This window comes from Simochromis diagramma, unplaced genomic scaffold, assembly GCF_900408965.1.
Source record: "Simochromis diagramma unplaced genomic scaffold, fSimDia1.1 OVJJ01000205.1, whole genome shotgun sequence".
NCBI classification, from domain to species: domain Eukaryota; kingdom Metazoa; phylum Chordata; class Actinopteri; order Cichliformes; family Cichlidae; genus Simochromis; species Simochromis diagramma.
The window spans coordinates 7,101,120-7,122,932 of NW_024386782.1; the positions used below are offsets into that span (position 1 = coordinate 7,101,120).

The 21,813-nt window shown below is 38.4% G+C and overlaps 1 protein-coding gene across 2 annotated transcripts in view; it reads left to right on the forward strand.

Annotated features, from left to right (window-relative positions):
* pth1r (parathyroid hormone 1 receptor) overlaps window positions 1-21,813 on the forward strand; it is a 47,598-nt gene that overhangs the window by 21,558 nt on the left and 4,227 nt on the right. The window contains exons 2-10 of one of the 2 annotated variants that reach the window (XM_040019544.1): window positions 2,510-2,612; window positions 8,682-8,789; window positions 8,972-9,093; window positions 11,429-11,523; window positions 13,247-13,430; window positions 19,915-20,068; window positions 20,468-20,528; window positions 21,358-21,424; window positions 21,574-21,668. In XM_040019544.1, coding sequence (XP_039875478.1) covers window positions 2,510-2,612; window positions 8,682-8,789; window positions 8,972-9,093; window positions 11,429-11,523; window positions 13,247-13,430; window positions 19,915-20,068; window positions 20,468-20,528; window positions 21,358-21,424; window positions 21,574-21,668 — 989 coding nt within the window. The remainder of the gene's footprint in view (window positions 1-2,509; window positions 2,613-8,681; window positions 8,790-8,971; window positions 9,094-11,428; window positions 11,524-13,246; window positions 13,431-19,914; window positions 20,069-20,467; window positions 20,529-21,357; window positions 21,425-21,573; window positions 21,669-21,813) is intronic. The other variant, XM_040019552.1, reaches the window with a different exon arrangement.

Below are 21,813 nucleotides of genomic sequence, written 5' to 3' on the forward strand. Positions count from 1 at the left end.
GTCTGAAAAAGTCTTGAAAAAGGTTATACAACAGTTGGTTCCTATACGGAGCTGTATTGCCAACTGCAAAAATATAAATACTTCTTAGTAGACTGTACATCTACTATAGTAACTGTTATAGTAAATAAGTACATTCTCTTAAATGTTGTACTCGGGAACCAGTGTAAAATTCTTGTAATTTATTTCAGTACTGCAGTGTTTCGGTACTGTCCTTTTTATGGTTGGTTCTCAACATTTATACTGCTGTTACTGCTGTAAAATTTCAGCATTTCATATACTTTAAATAAACACCACCGCAATTGGCTGTACTAAATTATAAATAAGAAGAATACAATATAAAATACTGTTGCAGAATGAGTAAGCTCACTTCCAGTATTTCTATACTCACAAAAAAGAGTATAAGAGTAAAAGTCTTATTACTAAAACTTATTTTCCATAAGATGTTTTATCTATAGCTAGAGGCTTGAACACAAATATTAGAATGCAAACATCAGCTTTCATGTTGTTTCATGTGACACATCAGACCAGGTAATGTTTTTCCAATCTTCTGTTGTCCAATTTTGGTGAGCCAGTGTGAATTATGGCCTCGGTATCCTGTTGTTAGCTGACAGGAGCTGTACCCAGTGCAGTCTTCTGGTGCTGTATCCATCTGCTTCAAGCTTTAACATGTTGTGCATTCGAAGATGCTCTTCTGCATACCTTGTTTGTAACAAGTAGTCATTTGAATTGCTGCTGTCTTCTATCAGCTCAAAAGTAGTCTGGCCATTCTCCTCTGATCTCTGACATCAACATTGGATATTTTCTGTGGAGATCAGCAGGTTCTGAAATAACCAGGCCAGCCCATCTGGCACATTCAAATTCACTGAAATCACCTTTCTTTCACATTCTCATGCTCAATTGATAATGGCTACTTGGTTAAACACACTGAGTTGGTGCCATGTGATTGACTGATTAGATATAACAAGCATACCTTAAAAATAAGGTACACAAATAATTTAGTTAACATCTGTCTGAACAAATTAACAAATATTGTAGAGACTAAAATAAGATTTTTCAGGGCAACAAGAGAAAATCAATTATATTACTTATATTTAGAGATAGAATCAGGCATGATCATTATATCACAATGAGATTCGACAAGCAAGTCTCCACACCGCCTTTACTTTGTACCTGCAGCTATCTGTCTATGGTTATATATTCCATTGTGTCACGTTTAAAAAATATATATTCTAGATCCAAAATGACTGTGATAAATGTTTAGAAAGGTGAATTGTTTATGCATAGATTTACCTTGTTCTCCCTGCTGTCTCTTGCTCATCGGTAAAACAATTACTCGTTACTATTTGAAGTGTTCTGCTTCTTGCTTTCATAGAAGCAAAATTTGATTTCTTCACATCCAGACATGTAATTTGTGTCTGAAACCGACAGATGCAACTGCAGCCAGGCAGTCAGCTGCTCTGAGTAAACGTCTGTCTTTAATTTGCACTATTTGCTCTGGATCACTGGACCAAAAAAACAAGACTGTGTGTGTGTGGGTTTTTTTTAGCCGCACCTCCAGGCGCTCTGTACGGCATACGTGTTAGTTTATGTCTCATGGTGTGCGTCTTATAGTTTTGCTGCAGTGTGGCTCAGAGAACAATGATATTGCCTACATGACAGCATTAAATATCCTGGCGATCTAGCCTTTAGTTTAGGCGGCCTGTTTTTTCATTTCCACTCTTCTTGTCATGCTCTGTTAAAAATGAATGTTGTCGTTTTCAATACAGTCACATTTGTCAATGCCCGAAAGTGATCCACAGGCAAACAGCAAGTCAGTCAGTGTGACCTATTAGAATGGAAAAAGTTTCCCTGACTGGAAAACCACACCTGAGTTACCACGTCACCCTCATATAAAACGTTCAGAAGCTGAAAATATATAAGGGGTAAAAAAAAACAAACTGCAGGGAATAAAATGTAATTTTTGTCAGTGTTAAAATTTTCCTCATGTCGATCAGTTCACCGCTGGAATAAGCCTGCATGCTGCAAGTGAAACTGATGCTGTTGAGTCAGGGAAGTTTAGCTTTCACTTTATCACAGTAAGACTGATAGAACTCTTCAATGAATCCACTGATGTGGTCAAAGTACAGGACTTTCTAATATTTATCCACTGTATTACTGTCACTCATATCCGGTGAATTTTGGAGGAAGGAAACTGGATTTAATTTTTTTCTCCACAGCACCAGGAGCAGGGTTCCAGACAGTTTGACAGTTTTGAAGCAGCTGTAAAGAGAAATTAATGTCTAAGTCTGAACTGATTTTCATGCTCATTTCAGATCCAGAGGAGAGTCTACATCTGCAGCGAAATATTTACACTTTTATGTTGTTCTTGTCATTTTAACTGCCATGTAGCTGAGTTGTAATAGATGTTTTGTGTTGGAAATTTTCTTTGAAAGTATCTATTTTTCACACTATTCCTATTTCCACTTCCATATCCTTCCGTTAACTCTGAGGCTTTCCCCCTGATTTGCAGGTTTACACCGATGATGTGCTGACAAAAGAGGAACAGTTAGAGTTTTTGTACAGAGCCAAGCAAAAATGTGAGGCCATCATCAAGGCAAAGCAGAGGATTCCTGGTGAGTACAGAAACAAATCTGTCAGTCTTTAGCCGTATGAGTGGCTTTGTGAGTCTGTAATGACAATACTGTTATTCTTCAGGGGGACTTGAACTTTCAGTATTGAATTTCATGGCAAAATGGTCAACAGCCACATAGGAGATTTAAGTAGGATTCATCATCAGGGGGCCGGAGGAATATCTGTATAAACCAGCATGGCTCTTTAATATTTGTTCACATATTCCATTGTGTGCTACAGCTGTGGATTGAGTGCAGTCATGTGAAAAAAAAATCACAGATCCCTAAATCCAGAATTAAACCTTAAATCGCCTGTACGATGTCTTTTAGCTGGAGACTCATTTTTAACCGGGGGCTTGAAATGGATGTGCACCGCTTCTCTTGCAAAAGCTGAAATCTGTAAAAAAAACAAAACAAAAACTAAGTTAAATGGCATATCTGCGCACCTGACCCCAGCCCCTTACATTTTGTACTGGGGAAAGTGGTGAAAGTGGGGTGTGAGGGGTGGGGTGTGGGACATGTATGCACTTATCAAGGTGTGCTGTGGTTTAAAATGGGAACATTGCCTCCAGGTGTGCGTGTGCATGATAGTGCAGATTTGATTAACATTTAGCGCATGCACAGCACATTGTTTGCTTTTGGTTCATTGTTTACTCTGTTAGCCAGATTGTGATTCTCCTCATTCCAAAGCAGAGTAACAAAGGGATTACAGAGTCAATGTTTGTCATGCAAATCACCCAGTAAAAGGGGTGTGTTAGAGAGATAACAGATACAAATCCATAAGCTCGTCCCTAATAGCTTCTGTATATCGAATAACATGTCTTGTTTAGCTACAGATTATTATTACAAGATAACTAATAGCTAAAAACTGGAGGAAACTAATCAAGCAGAATGCGTGAAATTGAAATGGGATCATTTGGAAGGTGCCGCTTTATTTGCCTTTTATTATTGGTTTCCAATAGTGTGATTTTCCACTACCTGTTAAAGGTTTTTTAGTTAAAAGATTTCTGTCACAGGCACATTTGTCAAAGGCACATTTGTCAAAGGCGTTATCACTTAAAAATAGTTTGGGGCTTTCCGCTTGTGAGGAAGCTCCCCAGTGAATTCTAGCTGAAGCTAGAGGTTCAATGTGGAGTGCAGTAAATCCCCCAGAGGCTGCACAGAGCAGCGCCTCATGGCTGCCGAGCTGAAATATAATGTACGAGGCGGAGGATGCCATCAGACACGGGAGGTGTACCGAGAGAAGGCTGTGTATGGAGGGAGAAACCAATCAACAGTGAAGTTTACCAAGAACTGTGGAAGTAAACTGCATAACCAGCAACATGATGAACACAAGCTTGAAAGTAAAGAGTCCATCGAGACGCCATGTTGATTGAATGTGATTGGTGACTTGTTTGAGAGTGACTGTTGATTATAAGAGCTTAAACTAATCAACTGATGATGTTCATACTTCACCATAATAAGTAAATATTTAAATTAAAGGGACCGTTTTGCCTGTATTTCGCTGATATGTTAAAATCACGGACCATTCTTGGAGCAGTTGCAAGACATTTTTTGTGAACTGTAAGTTGATGGTTACATTTAAAACCTCAGCTTTGTTTCCTTTGTCTTCTCTGTGGCTTTCCGAAGGCTGAGCTCGAAGGCAAACCTGGTCCTGGGGTGTTTTTCAATATTTATGGCTATCTGAAGAACACCATTTTCCTGCAGACCCCAGCACACTGTATCGTCATGTGGTTGCTGTCATTCTCCCAGTTGATTGGAGAGGAATTCCACAGCCAAACCAATCATATTATTTTCTCTTTAACCCCAGTGCATTGTGGTCACATGAAATTCTTTGCCCTCCAAACGATACTCCTTGTAAATGAAACACATAATTAAAAACGTTTACTTCCTGGCTCAGAACACAAAAGCTATTGTTGACTGTTCCCTGTAGTTACATTACCCATGTGGTATGTCCCAACTTTTCATGGTTTTGATAAATATCCACTAGCTCAAATTAGATAAAAAAAAAAAAAAGAGTCAGAATTGCTACTTTTGAGAATTGCAGAGGGCCGAGCAGCAGATTTTGTTTGCTTAGGGTTTATGTTCCAGCTCTTACAGCACGCTTAACAAGATGGCTATAGGCGCCAATGCAGAGGAGAGCAATCAGTGAAACATCAGAGATCTCGCAGACGAGAATCTATCCTGACATGTTGTAGTGACAGGAAAGGTTGGTGTCACATGTCCGCATGCACCTCCGAGCGCATGCCATGTTCAGTACGAACAATGGGATAAAACCTAACATTTTGCACTATCTTGACTAGACATATGGGACTATATGTACATTTATATTTTAATCTGGTATAAATAGTTGATAACCACGGCCTTATTGCACTCGCATGTTCCTGTGTCTGCACATTAGGGGAGACTTTGGCGCTCAATCTGGACTCTAACAAGCCCATAGGGAATGCCTGACTGGGATTCTGTGAAATGCTTGAGGTACTGTTTAGGGAGTACATCAGCACAAGAGAGCTGACCTGCATACCTGATGATGCTGGTGTGCCGAATGTGACTCATCCTGCATGTAGTGGTTTTTTGCTGACCTCTTTTGGAAGGTTGCACATGTCTGTTCAATCACATTACAGATGAAGAAATTAGAATAACCCTATTACCTTAATATAGAGTAGAGTCCTCAGTTAAGTCCCCCAGTGTGGTGGAGACTAACGGCTTGAGAAGCACATATGTGCTCCTTGCGTGTACTTGTTTTGAGATTTTCTTTTTCCCTGTAATGCCAGATGAATTGCTTTAACCTTCATTTCGATTTGATTTGAGCTCCAGAGCCACATCTGGCTGTTTGTAATTATGCAGTGTGGAAGTCATTTAAAATCTGGGTAGTGGGTTTGCTGTGATGTTGAGTAAAATTATAGATATTGTCAAGATTTTGCCATTAAGTTCAAAGAAAACCGAACTTGCGCTTTCTGATGAAGGATGTCAGTATTTTCCTTGAAAAAGTCATCAAGATTTCAGCAGAAATCACTTTTTAAGAGACATTTTCCTTCCTTTTTGCATTGTGGCGTGAACTTCAAACCATGGGTTGAGATAAACTGATTGCACCAACTACTAGCTTTAGATTTATATCTGTAATTGTCTTGCCTAATCTCCCAGGATTTTTTTCCTGGCTCTTTAACTGTAATCCTGTGGCTTTTTGAACTATTATTGGAGATTAGGAATGGCGACGGCTTCAAATGGCAGCAGAGTAAAATGCAGAAAGTGTAGAAAAACTATCCAAAATTATGTGTTAATTAAGAAAGCTTTGGGTGCTGCTTGAAAGGAAAAGCCGTTGTGCTTCATTTGGGCTTCAAATGTGTAAAATTCACCATTTGATGCCTGGGACAAGGTTTTCTTTGAGGGATGCAGTGAGGTTTGCCTGGGGAGGACAGTGGAGGGATGTGGGTTCAAATCCCCAGACCTTGCAGTGTGAAAATAGCTCAACCTTCAAGCTTGTGGTCTGGGTGTAGAATAACTTGGGGAATCATTATAAAAGGCTGCATGTATCAGGAGGAACTGCAGTGAGTGTTTTGACATCTGCAGGTCAGAATCACATGAGTTGGGGGAGAAAAAAACATTCTTCAAACCCCAGTGACATCACAAATACCAAAGTCCCCCCGTAGGCACGTTTATATTTAAATTGCGGTCAAGAAATTTACAGGAAATTGTATGTGTGTGTGTGTCTGTGTGTTTGTGTGTTTAATTTAAGCCTGTTAGTAGGTGGTCCTATGGTAGTAAAACCTATGGCAAAAGCAAGCAGCAATTCTACTTTTACTCCCAGGATGTGTGGTCAGCGTGATTTTCAAAACTAAACGCATTTTTTTCCCACCATGCATCTGCAAGAATCAGTCAGCTCCACTCAGTCTACTCTTTAATTTTGTGCTCCCAGTGACAAGCAGTTAAAAGCAAGTCGTCATTTTGTCAGATGTTTCTTTGTAAGTTTGATTACAGGAATGAGAAAATAATGGATCTACTGCAAAGAGAGGAGAGTTTTAGTTCTATGCTTACCTACTTATTAGTGGTCAAAGTGGGGCAGATGTTTTCAATAATACAACATAAATGCCAAGCCATAAGAGAGGTTTTGCCAAGAATCTGTGGTGAAAGGGACTCCGCTCACACTATCAGCAGGCTCTGTTCCACGGTTTAGCTGAGAATTAGGGGACTGTGTGCACTCATAGGTTTCCCCCCCACTTTGAACGTAAAGTTCTTTGTCTGAAATTAGCACAGATGCATTATGGCAAAGTTTAATGTAGCACAGTCTTTGCAAATAATTTGATACAAAATTTTCTGTTGTGATCATCGGGATCACCATGCATCTTGCAAAAATGTGGAGAAAACTTTTTTTTGCTTTAATGATTCCTGGGAAACATTTTGCATTCATAATCAGCCTCATTTAAAAAAAAAAAAAGAGAGAGAGAGAGAGAGAGAGAGAGAGAATTATTATCATTAACCAATTCTGTTGTTCAAAGAGAAATATGCAATAACTGTTTTTCATGTGATATTTTTATATGTAAAAAAATGAATGCAAATATGGGATTTCATGATCATGATCATTATTATTATTGTTGTTGTTATTATTATTGTTGTTATATTATTATTATTGTTGTTATTATTATTATTATTATTATTACTATTATTATTATTATTATTATTATTATTATTATTAGTCAATTCTTTACTATATAATTTATTGTTTTTATTAAAGTGAAATCACCCAAACCACTATGGTCACCTAAGTCCAGACTGATACAAAATTGTAGTTCCTAACACATTTATTAGACCACGTCTCATAAAAACAAGCACAAAAAAAAAAAAAACAAACAAACTGAAAACTAAAAATGACTGAATTAAAATTTTACCTAAATTTGAACAGGAAAAAAAAGAGAATTCTGAGAACCATAAATTAATTATTTATTACAAAATTACATGTTTTATTATGGTTGTTTTGAAAAACAGTGAATCTGAAAATTCATGTATAGTAAGAATAACTATACTTTAGCACTAAAAATGTGATTTTGATTAAATAGCACAGCTGTACTGTTGGATTAGCTGTTATAGAACATAAAACAATATTTTGGTAATCATAAATACTGTTAATTTAAGGAAGGACTGGCACAAACCTTTTAGTCGGTGGTGGTCTAAAACATGTTGAGGACTGTAAATTGTAATGAGAACTTGAATTTTTTTTTTCAACTTTTAAAAAAAATTAATTACTAAATTTTTTAAAATAAATATTTTACATTTTCAAAAAATTAATTTAAATATACATAAAATTGTTGCACTGGGTATAATGATTGGCCAAATAAGACATTTGTTTTACATCTTATCACCATTTTTCCCATTCTCTAAAATTTCATTCACCCTAGCAAGACATAACTCTGTATGTAAATGAATAATCAAATTGGATGTTGTTAATTAATTGAATGTGATCCATCTCAAAAAAAACCTCAAAACATGTGATACATATTGAAAGTGAATTATATAATATAGTGCTGTTATTTAACCATAATTTGCCAGTTAGGGCACTACAATGCAGCTAGTGTTGCAGGAAGTCTTTAAATAAGATCCATGCTAAAACCAATTCCATACAACATTATAATAGTTGTTGTGTTATCAACAACGGAGCAGTTATGGAAATATCCGGCAGCTAACAAACAAGCCTTAATGAACACACCAGATTCAATGGACAACTTGTTGTCAGCATGCGGGAAATTCCATGGTTGCAAGTCTTAATTATGTGACAATAGATGGGAAGTGGACAGGCATGTGTTTTCTTTTGGTGACCCATGTTTCCCACAAGTAGAACAAAAATGAATTAAAAAAGAGGGGGGGGGGGGGGGGGGGTCAGTTATGCCACACATGAAATTACAAGGCTGTTTTTGCAGTGCCATTCCAGTGCTGTTTATGTATCGTGTGTCTGCTTTTTAAAATTCAAACAAAAACCCTGAAAACAAGCAGATCTTGGAAATGCCTACTGACCATTACTGCAGTGCTATAGTCATGACAGGATTTGGTTTTAAGTCAACTCTTTTCTTTTCTCTGCAGATGGTTTCTGCTCACCAGATTGGGATGGCATTGTTTGTTGGCCTGAAGGGCCTCCTGGGAAAATATCCACTCCCTGTCCAGAGTATATCTTTGACTTCAATCATAAAGGTAAGCTTGGCCCTGGATACAGTAAGCAGTTAAATCCCTGAATTTTAAAATGAGTTAGGCTGCGCTCTGCAAACTCATTGCAAATCATAACTCGAGCTCTCTCTGAACCTGCTTTGGCAATTTATTGAATTATGCAGCTTTAAATCTGAAATTAAAAATAGACTTCTTTTGTTGATTTCTAGGATTAGCACACCGTCAGTGTGACAGCAATGGGATATGGCAGCTGGCAGCAGCCAACAGAACATGGGCCGATTATACTGAATGTTCAAAACACCTCCCCGAATATAACACAAGCTATCAAATGGTAAGATCCATCTGATTTCCATTTACATGCTGACACTGTCTCCCACCAAAATAATTAACAGCAGCACCATAGCAAATTGTCTCACTTAAGGTATTTAAGAAAAAAATGTACCCTGCAATTATACTTCCTTTGAAATGCGTAACAAATTAACAGCATGCCTTCTTAGTAATGTGCAATGCAAATAAAGTCTGATCGTATTTACTGAAATGTTGAGAAGATGATGAGGGGATAATGAAAGGATAGTCATGTGGTCGCTTTGTGATAAAATGGCTGTAACTGGCTAAATTTATGTTATAATACAAAGTGAAAACAGTGCCAGATTAGTCTTGAACTGAGTCATTCCCTCGCAAATCTAAGACCACTAAGAACTCACCACACATGGCTCAGTTGAGTTACTTAACAATAATAAGACCCGCAATTGCACAGTTGAGTCATGCAGCTACATTCGTCGATTTTAATGATTTTTATGCATCCTTTCTTGCGAATGCAGTATCGTCAAATCTTGCACAAATGTTCTCTTGGATTAAGGAAGAACCGATTAGATTTTCATCTTCTTTGAAAACCATTAGTGTGGAGCATTAGCAAACATTTTTATGCTTTTGCAACAGCCTCGACCATTTTGGGAAGACTTTGCTGCAAATCTTTGATATAACCTCGAAAGCATCACTAATAGGTGACGAGACCTGGATGCTAGTCAGGGGTCCAGCTTATCACAGGTCTCTTCGAGGTGTTTGATAGGATATATGTCAGGGCAGTCCAGACCTGTGTGGGCCAGTTATGTCTGACAGCTTATTTCTATAGGAAACCCCACCTGGATCGTGGGGTGCGTTACACATGGAAGAAGGGACTGTTTTCCAGTGCTTGAGGCACAGCAGTTAGAAGTGCAGTATTTTTAATGACTTTAACAGGCTGACGACAGCTTAAATTTCAATGTCACCGTGGTGTTATTTTGCATCTGTAGTCCCCTTAAAAGGTCAGAACATTTGACAACAGAATAGTACAGCGTAGCAGCAAAGCACAGAATTATTCATTAAAAGGCAGACAACACACACATATAAATAAATATATAATATGCTATTTCCAAGTGTGTGCATGAAATCTATAATATAAAAGTCAGTGAGTGAAGAGTTGAGAAGGTTTTAACAAAATTTTTAGGATGGTTTGGAAAGGGTTAATGAAGTAGCACCACCTCATACTGTAGTGCAATCTATTTCATTGATTTGAGGCTATTACAGTGAAAGGTAATTGCTTATGACCATTTTATGCTGTAGAATTATTATTTTTCTTCTCTAAGGCCAAACCATAAAAATTTTACACTCCACCCTTAGGCCCAGGGTGGAGTGTGTTGTATATTTAGCTCAGCTAATGTTTTAATGTTAGAGCTTTGTTGTCATTTACCTGACGTTATAATTAATTATCATAATGAGGTCTTTATAGTTGTTGTATTTGTTTCATTGTTTCATAGCAGACCTGTCAGCTGATAGTGTTTCTTTGCTGTGTATCCTGACACAGTTGCACATTTTATGCGGGCGTACACGTCTTACAAAATGGACATCTTTAACTTTAATAAAGAGGATTATGTGTTGCATAATCTGTAATACCATGAGCACCAACAGCACCATTACACTGCAAAGCATCGTGTGGAAACAGTTAAAAGAAGAAGAACTACTACAACCCAGAGTGACTGACAGCTAGATGTGACCTTGATCGCAGGTGCCTGTGCAGAGTTCCTCTACCATCGCTCGGGGTGTTAGATGTCAGTGCTGGCAGTAAATAGCTCTAGTAAGAAGGATGGAAAACGTGTTAAAAATACTGATAAATGAAAACATTCAAAGGCTGTGAGAAAGCCGCGAAAGCTGTCATGCTTTGATCGTCACCCTTTTCTGGCCTGAAACGATACGATACCGCTGTCATCTGTATGACGTCGAATGTTCAGATCGATGTTCCAACAGAGGAGCAGTTGCAGTAGATAATGATAAATATGTGCGCATGAACTAAAGCAAACAGCAATACTGCAGACGCACGTTTTTTTCTGGCACAAGATCCTGATGCTAAATGATAACAGCAGTGTAGTATCAACTTACATCACAAGGAGGTCCTGGCACTTGGTGCCAACTTGGTGACGTGCAGCCAGGCTTCTGCTGGAGGATTAAACTACTGCCCAGTGTACTGATGCTTTCCAGTGACAAACCAGGTTATTTGGAGACATCCTTAAATAAATTTTCCAACAAACAGGATTAGCATGTCTGACTAAAACATACAGTGGATCAAACAATGCAATTAGGAGGGGATAATGTGTCTGTTGATATTCTAACAAATTATCCTTTTCCAACAGGACGTCTTTCACCGTCTGTATCTCATTTACACGGTTGGGTACTCGGTCTCTTTGGGGTCGCTCATGGTGGCTGTTGTCATTTTGGGATATTTTCGGTGAGTTGATGCTGCTGCTGGACTTTTTCAATCAGTACTTTCAACTACAAATGTTCCCAAAAGAGAGGGTGTTTGATACGGGGTCAGAAATTAAGGTTACAGCAATTGGAGAAGGGATCAAAACAGGGAGTCCAAATGATTCACAGCATGATGGCATGCTGTGAATCCCCCATCACCCCCACCCCGACTCCACCGGATAATCGTGCATCGCAATATATGTGTTGTGTCACAGCGACGGCACGGAGCACACAATCTATATCAAGCATTACCTTTGACTTTTACTTTGACTTTTAACAGACTATGATATGACCGCCTTTGAGGAGGAGCCTGCCTTCAGGCGTGCTGTAATGCATGCCTCATTGCCTGACATTTAGGTTCTTTGTTATTTTCATGCTGATTTCAGATTTCGCTGAACAACCAAAGTGTGTATGCTGATTTTTTATTTTTTATTATTCCTCCCAGCTTGCAAAGATTACATTTCCTAATCAACATCCACCTTTTCCCACATGTAAACATCTAAACAAGGGAGTGAAGGGATGTGAATTCAGAGCAAAGTGCTGTGTTTGAAAAGCTCTCCTCCTACTGTACAAACATAAGAGGTATCAGCCTTACCTTAGGGCTACTTTCTTAAATGAAAAAGGAAAAAAACCTTAAAACAAGGTTGAATTCAGTCTGAAAATGTCTGTTTTTTTTAATCATTTTGATTAACACAGGGCAGATTTGTTGTTATTTGCTTATTTAGTTGAGCACAGGGACTATCACTAATCAATGGGAAGGAACTGTTTACCAATGCTCCAACCGGCGTGACTTACTGTACAGGCAGGCAGTCAGAAGGTTTTTAGGAATGCTCCCAACTGGCACCAGGAAATCTACGGGCAAAATGAGTTTAATAAGTTGTCCCAGGGGCCCATCTGACATTCTGGCTCTGTGCTCAGAGCGCTCCAGCCATGTCTCCTCTTTAACACATCAGCTTTTAGACAGGAGAGCTCATAAATGTTTTCCAGGGAGAGAGAAGAGGGGATATTTTGCATTACCACTTGTGTTCAGAATTTTTCACTGGGGAAATGTACGCTAGATTAGTTTTTCTCAATCAATAGCTCTCTGAGGGTTGCTCGTCAAAGAATTCAGCTCATTAAAGAGTCTTTAGAGAAAGAAACAGTGGGTAGAAATTACACTGATCTAATGTCAGCGTCAAGTAAATGTTGACAAATTTAGACTTTAAACTGTCATGCCTTTTTTTTTTGCACTAGTAAATATTCAAGAAATTTTAGCATTGACGTTTTGTCTTGACTGCAATAATGTAGCCTTTATGGCTATTGATCCTGCAGCTCCCTTTGGAGCACAGTGCCAGAATCACTTCACAGTTGCAAATGTTAACATTTCTACAAATGTTAAGAATGAAGAATTTTTGACTGATAAACTTGTGCTTTCGTGGAAGCAAATTTGGATCCCTTTCAACACATGCTTGCAATTTCGTTTTTACTGCTCACTTTGAGTGTAACGATTTAATATTTGTGTGTTTCAAGCTCCTAATTCTCGAGAATGTGTTGTAGTCAGCGTGGAATTCAGCTGGCTCTAATTAAGATGTGTATTGTTTGTGTGCGTGTGAAAAGTCGAGCACAAACTTAACATTGAGGTGTACCAACTGTCTAAAAAAAGTAAAAATAGAAAAAATTTCTCACATATCTGATATTTTATCTTTTTTTCTCTCTCTCTTTTTTAGACGGTTACACTGTACCAGGAACTACATCCACATGCACCTCTTTGTGTCCTACATGCTAAGAGCTATAAGCATTTTTGTAAAAGACGTTGTTCTCTACTCCGGATCGACATTAGACATGGAAGGAGTCAGTGTGGAAGACATCAAGTCTATTTCTGAAGCCTCACAAACCGACAAAACGCATTTTGTAAGTAAACCAAATAGAAACAGAAGCAGCAGATAAAGTTGTTGTCGTAGTCAGTGAACGTGCAGTACTCACAAAAAAATATAATGTCAGGATTTGTTTGCTTTACGTGTACACATAATTTGATTAGTGTTGCTTGGTGTGAAGAGTTGTGTTTCCGCATGGGAAGTGTTAGGTAAGTTTTTCAGGAGTCTCAGTTGCTTTTCCAGTACTGCAGCAAATAAACTGTACTGCTTGTCACCGTGCCAAGGTTTTACTAGGCCAGGACTTGGCTTTCCTGAACAGAGTCAAGTCTGAAAAAATTTGTAAAGACTGTGTACTTTTCACGGATGCTTTAATACACAAACAATTTACACTATATATTTAGGGATATCTTTCATCCTCTGTATCTCTGCAAAGTGACTTATACTGTATTCAAACTGCTTAATAGGTGAAATATTGTGTGTGACACAATGAGGGAACTTAGGTGTGTGTACTCTGGCATAATTCATCATTTTATGTATGGAGCAAATAACCTTTTTCAACCACTTATTTTCTTAATTAAGAAAAAGAAAATGTAAGGTCTGAACCACAGACCAGTCCGATCACAAAAGGTCTGACGCTCCTGCAGAAATCACAGGCTGAATATGTGTACAGGGAGTGCAGAATTATTAGGCAAATGAGTATTTTGTCCACATCATCCTCTTCATGCATGTTGTCTTACTCCAAGCTGTATAGGCTCGAAAGCCTACTACCAATTAAGCATATTAGGTGATGTGCAACTCTGTAATGAGAAGGGGTGTGGTCTAATGACATCAACACCCTATATCAGGTGTGCATAATTATTAGGCAACGTCCTTTCCTTTGGCAAAATGGGTCAAAAGAAGGACTTGACAGGCTCAGAAAAGTCAAAAATAGTGAGATATCTTGCAGAGGGATGCAGCAGTCTCAAAATTGCAAAGCTTCTGAAGCGTGATCATCGACCAATCAAGCGTTTCATTCAAAATAGTCAACAGGGTCGCAAGAAGCATGTGGAAAAACCAAGGCGCAAAATAACTGCCCATGAACTGAGAAAAGTCAAGCGTGCAGCTGCCAAGATGCCACTTGCCACCAGTTTGGCCATATTTCAGAGCTGCAACATCACTGGAGTGCCAAAAGCACAAGGTGTGCAATACTCAGAGACATGGCCAAGGTAAGAAAGGCTGAAAGACGACCACCACTGAACAAGACACACAAGCTGAAACGTCAACACTGGGCCAAGAAATATCTCAAGACTGGTTTTTCTAAGGTTTTATGGACTGATGAAATGAGAGTGAGTCTTGATGGGCCAGATGGATGGGCCCGTGGCTGGATTGGTAAAGGGCAGAGAGCTCCAGTCCGACTCAGACGCCAGCAAGGTGGAGGTGGAGTACTGGTTTGGGCTGGTATCATCAAAGATGAGCTTGTGGGGCCTTTTCGGGTTGAGGATGGAGTCAAGCTCAACTCCCAGTCCTACTGCCAGTTTCTGGAAGACACCTTCTTCAAGCAGTGGTACAGGAAGAAGTCTGCATCCTTCAAGAAAAACATGATTTTCATGCAGGACAATGCTTCATCACACGCGTCCAAGTACTCCACAGCGTGGCTGGCAAGAAAGGGTATAAAAGAAGAAAAACTAATGACATGGCCACCTTGTTCACCTGATCTGAACCCCATTGAGAACCTGTGGTCCATCATCAAATGTGAGATTTACAAGGAGGGAAAACAGTACACCTCTCTGAACAGTGTCTGGGAGGCTGTGGTTGCTGCTGCACGCAATGTTGATGGTGAACAGATCAAAACACTGACAGAATCCATGGATGGCAGGCTTTTGAGTGTCCTTGCAAAGAAAGGTGGCTATATTGGTCGCTGATTTGTTTTTGTTTTGTTTTTGAATGTCAGAAATGTATATTTGTGAATGTGGAGATGTTATATTGGTTTCACTGGTAAAAATAAATAATTGAAATGGGTATATATTTGTTTTTTGTTAAGTTGCCTAATAATTATGCACAGTAATAGTCACCTGCACACACAGATATCCCCCTAAAACAGCTAAAACTAAAAACAAACTAAAAACTACTTCCAAAAACATTCAGCTTTGATATTAATGTGTTTTTTGGGTTCATTGAGAACATGGTTGTTGTTCAATAATAAAATTATTCCTCAAAAATACAACTTGCCTAATAATTCTGCACTTCCTGTATATAATGCAAAGCCTTCTTCTTTATAGCAAAATTGGAATTAGGTGCAGCAATTTATTGCACTTTATTAAGGATGTATGGAAGCTCAACTCAGTCTGAGTTCTCTTACTCAAACTTTCTTGTGTTTTCTTTAAGTAGTCTTCATGAATAGTCCCCGAGGCTTCTTAAAGAGATTCCAAAATTCCTATTTGGATGCTTGTTCTGTTCTCTGTGAAGATATTGCTGCAGAATTTTTGACACACTGCAAACCAGTTGAAATATGTCAAGTTTTCAGCTTTGGGAATCACCTGTTGGTTCAAAAATACCTGTCAGACTGTGTTATGTGCGTACTTTTTGTTTGTATATTCAGCTAAAGAAATGGAAAGAAATTATGGGTTTAATGATACTGTTTAAAATTGGTTCTTTGCTAAGTGCAAGTTAATTGTAGACACAACACTCGCTCGTCCTTTGAGTTATGTGCAGTACTCTGTGCTTTGAGTCCCAACTTTAGTGTTTGCGGTTAATTTTGTTGGTAGTCTATTGATACATTTATGTCACATTGCTTTTAAAGATTAATACAATTGGCATGAGAGACACCGATCATTCACATATAAAATGTGCTTCCCATATGTTGCATGGTGATAACGCACTTAGTTTCAAAACTTTTTATTCTGTGCATGAAATAAAACATTTTCACTCAGAACTTTGAAACAGTGGGTTCAAAAGCTTTGTTCCACACAAATCCAGATAATGGATTAAGACACTGGGATGGACACAGAAAATAAGAGGCTGTGAATAACACAGGAACAACATTTGTGAATTAGTGCGCTTGGGACTGATAATTAGACATGCGTAAGAACTGAGTTAAGGCAGTGAACTACATCCATTCTCTTTATTTGTGGTAGAAATATATATAGATAAAAAGAAGTAAAACATTTAATTAAATTATTATTTAATTGAATGTTTTAATAAAACAGATGCATTTCAGAAAGCTGCAATAATAATCCATTGGTCGACCATATAACACCGTAACTATGAAGCGCAGATGCTGTGAAAAAACTCCACAGTGGACTCTGTATGTGCTGTCTGCATGCTTTTAATCTGCATGCTATTTAACATGCAGCATATTTACCAGACTTATCATCTGGTCTTAACTCGCTAGCATGATGATGTTTTGGTTCATTTACAGTACAAACATAACACAGCAGAGGTTAACAGAAATGCTGTTAGTTTGCAGGTGATGAATATTAACCTGTTGCTAACTCTAGTACAATTACAGCAATGTTTATTAATGTACACTGTCCCCTTTAAAAATAAATAAACTCAGTTCTATTCGATTCAATTTTATTTAAATATTTAGAAATGATCAAAATAATCAAACAAATAAATAAATAGACAATTGCTGCTCGCCTGGAAACTTATGAAGGTACTAGATTAAAAAAATCAAAAGATTACCAAAGCCAGTCGTGGTAGACGCTAACCTCTTTTTGGCTGTAATTCCACTGATACCCATCTAATAATCTAATAATTGCTAAATTTTGTAATCAAGAATCTCAACCCTATAATGGGAAAGGCAGATGGCCACGATGCTTGAGACTTGAAGCTTTCTTAATAAGTGAAAACGTATACTTGCTGGTGGTGGGAGGAAATTGATCCACGCCCTCTGGGGACCAACAAAATTTAACAGCAATCCATTAATGCTCAAATGCGTACAATGGATTGTTAGCACTCAGAACTGTTTAACACCCTATGTTGGGTTATGTCTGGGAAGGAGTCATATCTCTGTAACTACTCGCCCCAGTTTGTTTGTTTTTTCAGAAATTTTCTCATCAAAAAGACATGTTATTTTTATCAGAAAAAGAGTCTGGCTGTTTTCTTTTTTCTTTCTCAACAGGTGATCCAGGTGATTGATATATGTATTTTTTTTTGTCTGCTTATTTAGTTGGTTTTTGTTTTTTTGCCCTTTATCCCCGTCCCTCTTCTCCGCTGTTTTCCCCCCTCTTCCTTTCTCCCTTTTCTTTTCCTCATTCAAGTCTGTCCCGTATCTAGCAAGTGAAAATAAAAAATAAATAAAATAAACAACAAAAGGTGAATCAAATAGACCATTACGGCAAGGCTGGGATGGTAAGAAAAAAAATAAATAAATAAAAAATAAAATAAAATAAAATAAAAAACCAACATATACAGTAATGAGCCTAAACTCACACAGTGATCCATGAGCAAAATGTGTTGTTTCCACAGTAACAAAATGGCATTGTAACTCGGTTACAGATGTAGTTCAGAGCAGTATTTTCCTATTGGGTGGGTGCAATGACAGTAGCGCTGCAAATTTAGATGTTCCTGAGGTACATCTAATGATAATGAGAAACTTTTATGTGTTATTCAAGATTTGAACTACATTACATTTGCCCATGCTTTCACAACATATGACCCAGCTGTCAAAATATGTCCAATTTCTCTAACAGTCCTAAAGAAAAGGAACACCTGAAGATAGGGGAAATCTCATAAAGTTACCTTGTTTATCTCAGCTGTTCTGCTATGAGTAAATAGTTGTCACATTGTCTGGCTACATTTCTCACTTAGCTAGTCAGAAGATCTACGAAGATTCCTCTCGAGCTGCTGTGACCGCACTTAGAGAAAAAGAAAGAGGCCCCATGATTCCCAGTAAAAGTCTTTATTTTGTTCAGAACCATCCTTCATCACAAGGATCTGTGAGCACTTTGTGCGTTAACCAATCTGCAGTAATTACAGACAAGAAAATGTGATTAGAGATCGATGTGGGCTAGAGTACTGTAGCCCGTTTGCTTCAAGGCTTAACACGGTGTGCGTTCAGAGATGCTCGTCTGCATACCTTGGTTATAACAAGTGCTTATTTGAGTTACTGTTGCCTTCCTATCACTTCAAAGTAGTCTGGCCATTCTCCTCTCACCTCAGGCATCACCAAGGCATTTCCACACAGAGAACTGCTGCTCACTGGATTTTTTTTCTTTTTCGGACCGTTCTCCATAAGCCCGAGGGATGGTTTTGTCAGAAAACCCCAGTAGATCAACAGTTTCTGAACTACTCAGACCAGCCTGTCTGCCACCAAAAACCATGCCACATTCAAAGTCGCTTAAATCACCTTTCTTCCCCATTCTGATGCTCAGTTTGACCTTCAACAGGTCATCTTTACTATATCTCCATGCCTAAATGCATTGAGTTGCAGTCTTGTGATTGACTGATTTGCAATAATAAGCAGTTGAACAGGTATACCTAATGAAATGCCAGGTGAGAGAGTCTTCATTTTTCTGACATCTATCAGAGTTGTAAATTGCCAATATATCATTCATGTTTATACTAGCTGGAGGTCAGCTAACAAGATTTTAACCTCGTTCGTGCCTCTAAAGTTGCTCAACAATTAGCGGTGTGGCGAAGCAGGAGCGAATCCTGCCTGAAATATAATCATGCCCGCTGTCCTGTGGTGAATAATCTGAACATGAGTAACATAAGCCGTATTGTTTTGCACCTTTCAACAAGAGGTCAGTCAAACGTGCATGAAATAAAAATGCATGAAGACAAAAGTTGCAGCTGCAGACACAGATAAATTAGAGCAATATTAAATGGGAGACTATAAAAAAATAAAATATATTTTAAAAAAATGGGTAAAGCGCTTAATGCGTGAAATAATTTTATTTATTACAAGGTTGTAGCAAACAGAAATATCTAAGCCTTCAGTGGAGCAGTCCTGCTGAGCTTTTTTCATTCTATCTGGATTTTTTTGGGAGCTCATTTCAGCGCTGATGCACAGTATTGCAAAAATATATTCATTTCTCAATGCAATTTAGACAGTGTGCAGGACTTTGTTTGCAATGTCAGATCAGTTTCCCCCGCTCATATTCAGCTGTGTCGTGAAATACATGTGCAAAGTGTTTTTCTGCTCAGCTGTGTGATGCATAAAAACCAAATTCTTCCTCTCCATGCTTAGTCCTGACCCTGGGGGATAGCGAGTAAAACCGTACCCCGACAACTTGAGAGGTGTGAATGGTCCATAATGTATCAGCAGGCGTGAAATGTATTTTGGATCCAAACCTTCCAGTGGCCTTTAAACCAAGCAGTATTTGAAATTCAGCTCTGTGGCACATAGGAAACCAGCGCTGACATGAGAAAACTGTAGAGGCCCACAGTCCATGTCAGTGTCATCATAAAACCTATTGAAAGTGCCCTTCTAGTTTATCACCTGTAGCTGAAATCAGAGTACCATAGGTGTATGTTAGAGTTATAAGGTATGTGTTTAAACTTTAAATCTGTTGCTTCTTTTCTTCTTCTCTCTATAGATTACCTGTAAGGTGGTCGTGACCTTGTTTATGTACTTCCTGGCAACTAATTACTACTGGATTCTCGTGGAGGGTCTCTACCTCCACAGTCTCATTTTTATGACCTTCTTCTCCAATAGAAAGTGCCTGTGGGGATTTACTGTGATTGGATGGGGTGAGTTTGCTTGCTTAATTTACATTGTACTTGCATGTTCAGTAGATCCAATGACCTGCAACGCAGCTCTTATCAAAGGAATTTAATTTTTGATGGTGTAATTAGCATGCAAATAAGTTGGAACACTTTGAGGTACTTCCATATCTGCTGATGAAATTCTCATAAATAAGAAAGGACAATGGAGAGTGACTCATCTGGATAAAAAAAGAGAAAAAGATTTTGAATATGGGCTTTACAGTTCCTGCATTGTACACACTGTGCGTATAAATGTCATAAGCACAGCGCATACAATGTGGATGCTGTGCTACCCGGATTCTTCTCACATGAGCAAATTATTTTTTGTCTTTTTGATAAATTTTTTATGATACCAAGTTAGACATTTTTTATTTTATTTTGCAGGTGTACCAGCTGTGTTTGTAACCATTTGGGCAACTGTGAGAGCCATGTTTGCAGACACAGAGTAAGTGATCCATAGAAGCAATTTAGTTTCACTACTTTCCCATTAAGTGTGTGTGTACAGTACATATTTGGTATTAGTGTGTCCAATAAAGCTTAAAGTGGCCAAAAATCAGTGTATTCAAATTCGATTTACAAATGGGCAACTTCACCTGGGTCAAAACTGCCAAAACTCCCAAACCAGACGGGCGGGACCTCAACCACCTCCATCTTCTATTATCTGCAGCGTCCACATTGGTCCTGTACCACAGTAAAATATGAAGTTTCTGCAGCTGGGAGCTCGCGACTAAGCTAGTAACAGCTGTAGAGTGGAACTAAACCACATAATTCTCTTCTCTGTCGGTGGGAGAGCAGCAGAACATTTCTGCCTCCTGTCTGGGTTGTTTTTTTGGGGGGGTTTAGCAAAAGAACCTACCATACATGATGATAACCACAGCATGTACCTTTGCAATATATTTGGGAAACGGAGTAAACATAATAATATCCATATGGCTTAAAATCTATCAGTAAAACCGGCCTATGGTTAATACCATACTTAACCTAAATCAAATGCTGTCATTGTGCATTGTCTATAAATCTTTGAAATGACATCTGGGGTCAATTGAACTTTTAATTCCAAATAAAAAGAGCAGATTTTGTTATTTCAAAGCCTTGCAAATTGTAAAGTTCTTTGAGAGCTTTAAAACATGACCTGATGTTGTATTTGTGCCCTTTCTGTATATCCGATATGATGGCTGACAACAATAACCCACCCCCCCCACACACACACACACACAAAGAAGGTTTTCATATCACTTGTTTATCGATGCCTTGTTATTATTTGTCTATCATAGGTGTTGGAACCTAAGCGCAGGCAATTTTAAATGGATATATCAAATGCCCATCGTGGTTGCTGTAGTGGTGAGTACGTGCTGATTTCAACTTTCCCCTACCGTGTGCGAAATGACAGTGTTTCGCTGCACCTGTGGCATCACAGCTGATGGATAAGACACCTTTCAGTGATTCCAATTACATCTAATTCTAACATTATGTGTCTATTTCCTCTTCAGATTAATTTTCTGCTATTTCTGAACATCGTCCGAGTCCTGGCAACTAAACTGCGAGAAACAAATGCTAGAAGGTGTGACACCAGACAACAGTACAGGTGCTGCGTACTAGCGAAGTGCAAAATTATTATTTCTTTTTTTCAATATTTTCTTTTCTGAGTCATGTTACGATTCATTTGAAATTTAATGCTGCAACCAGCAAAGGTAACATTTAGCTACATCATGAGATGCACACGATATGGA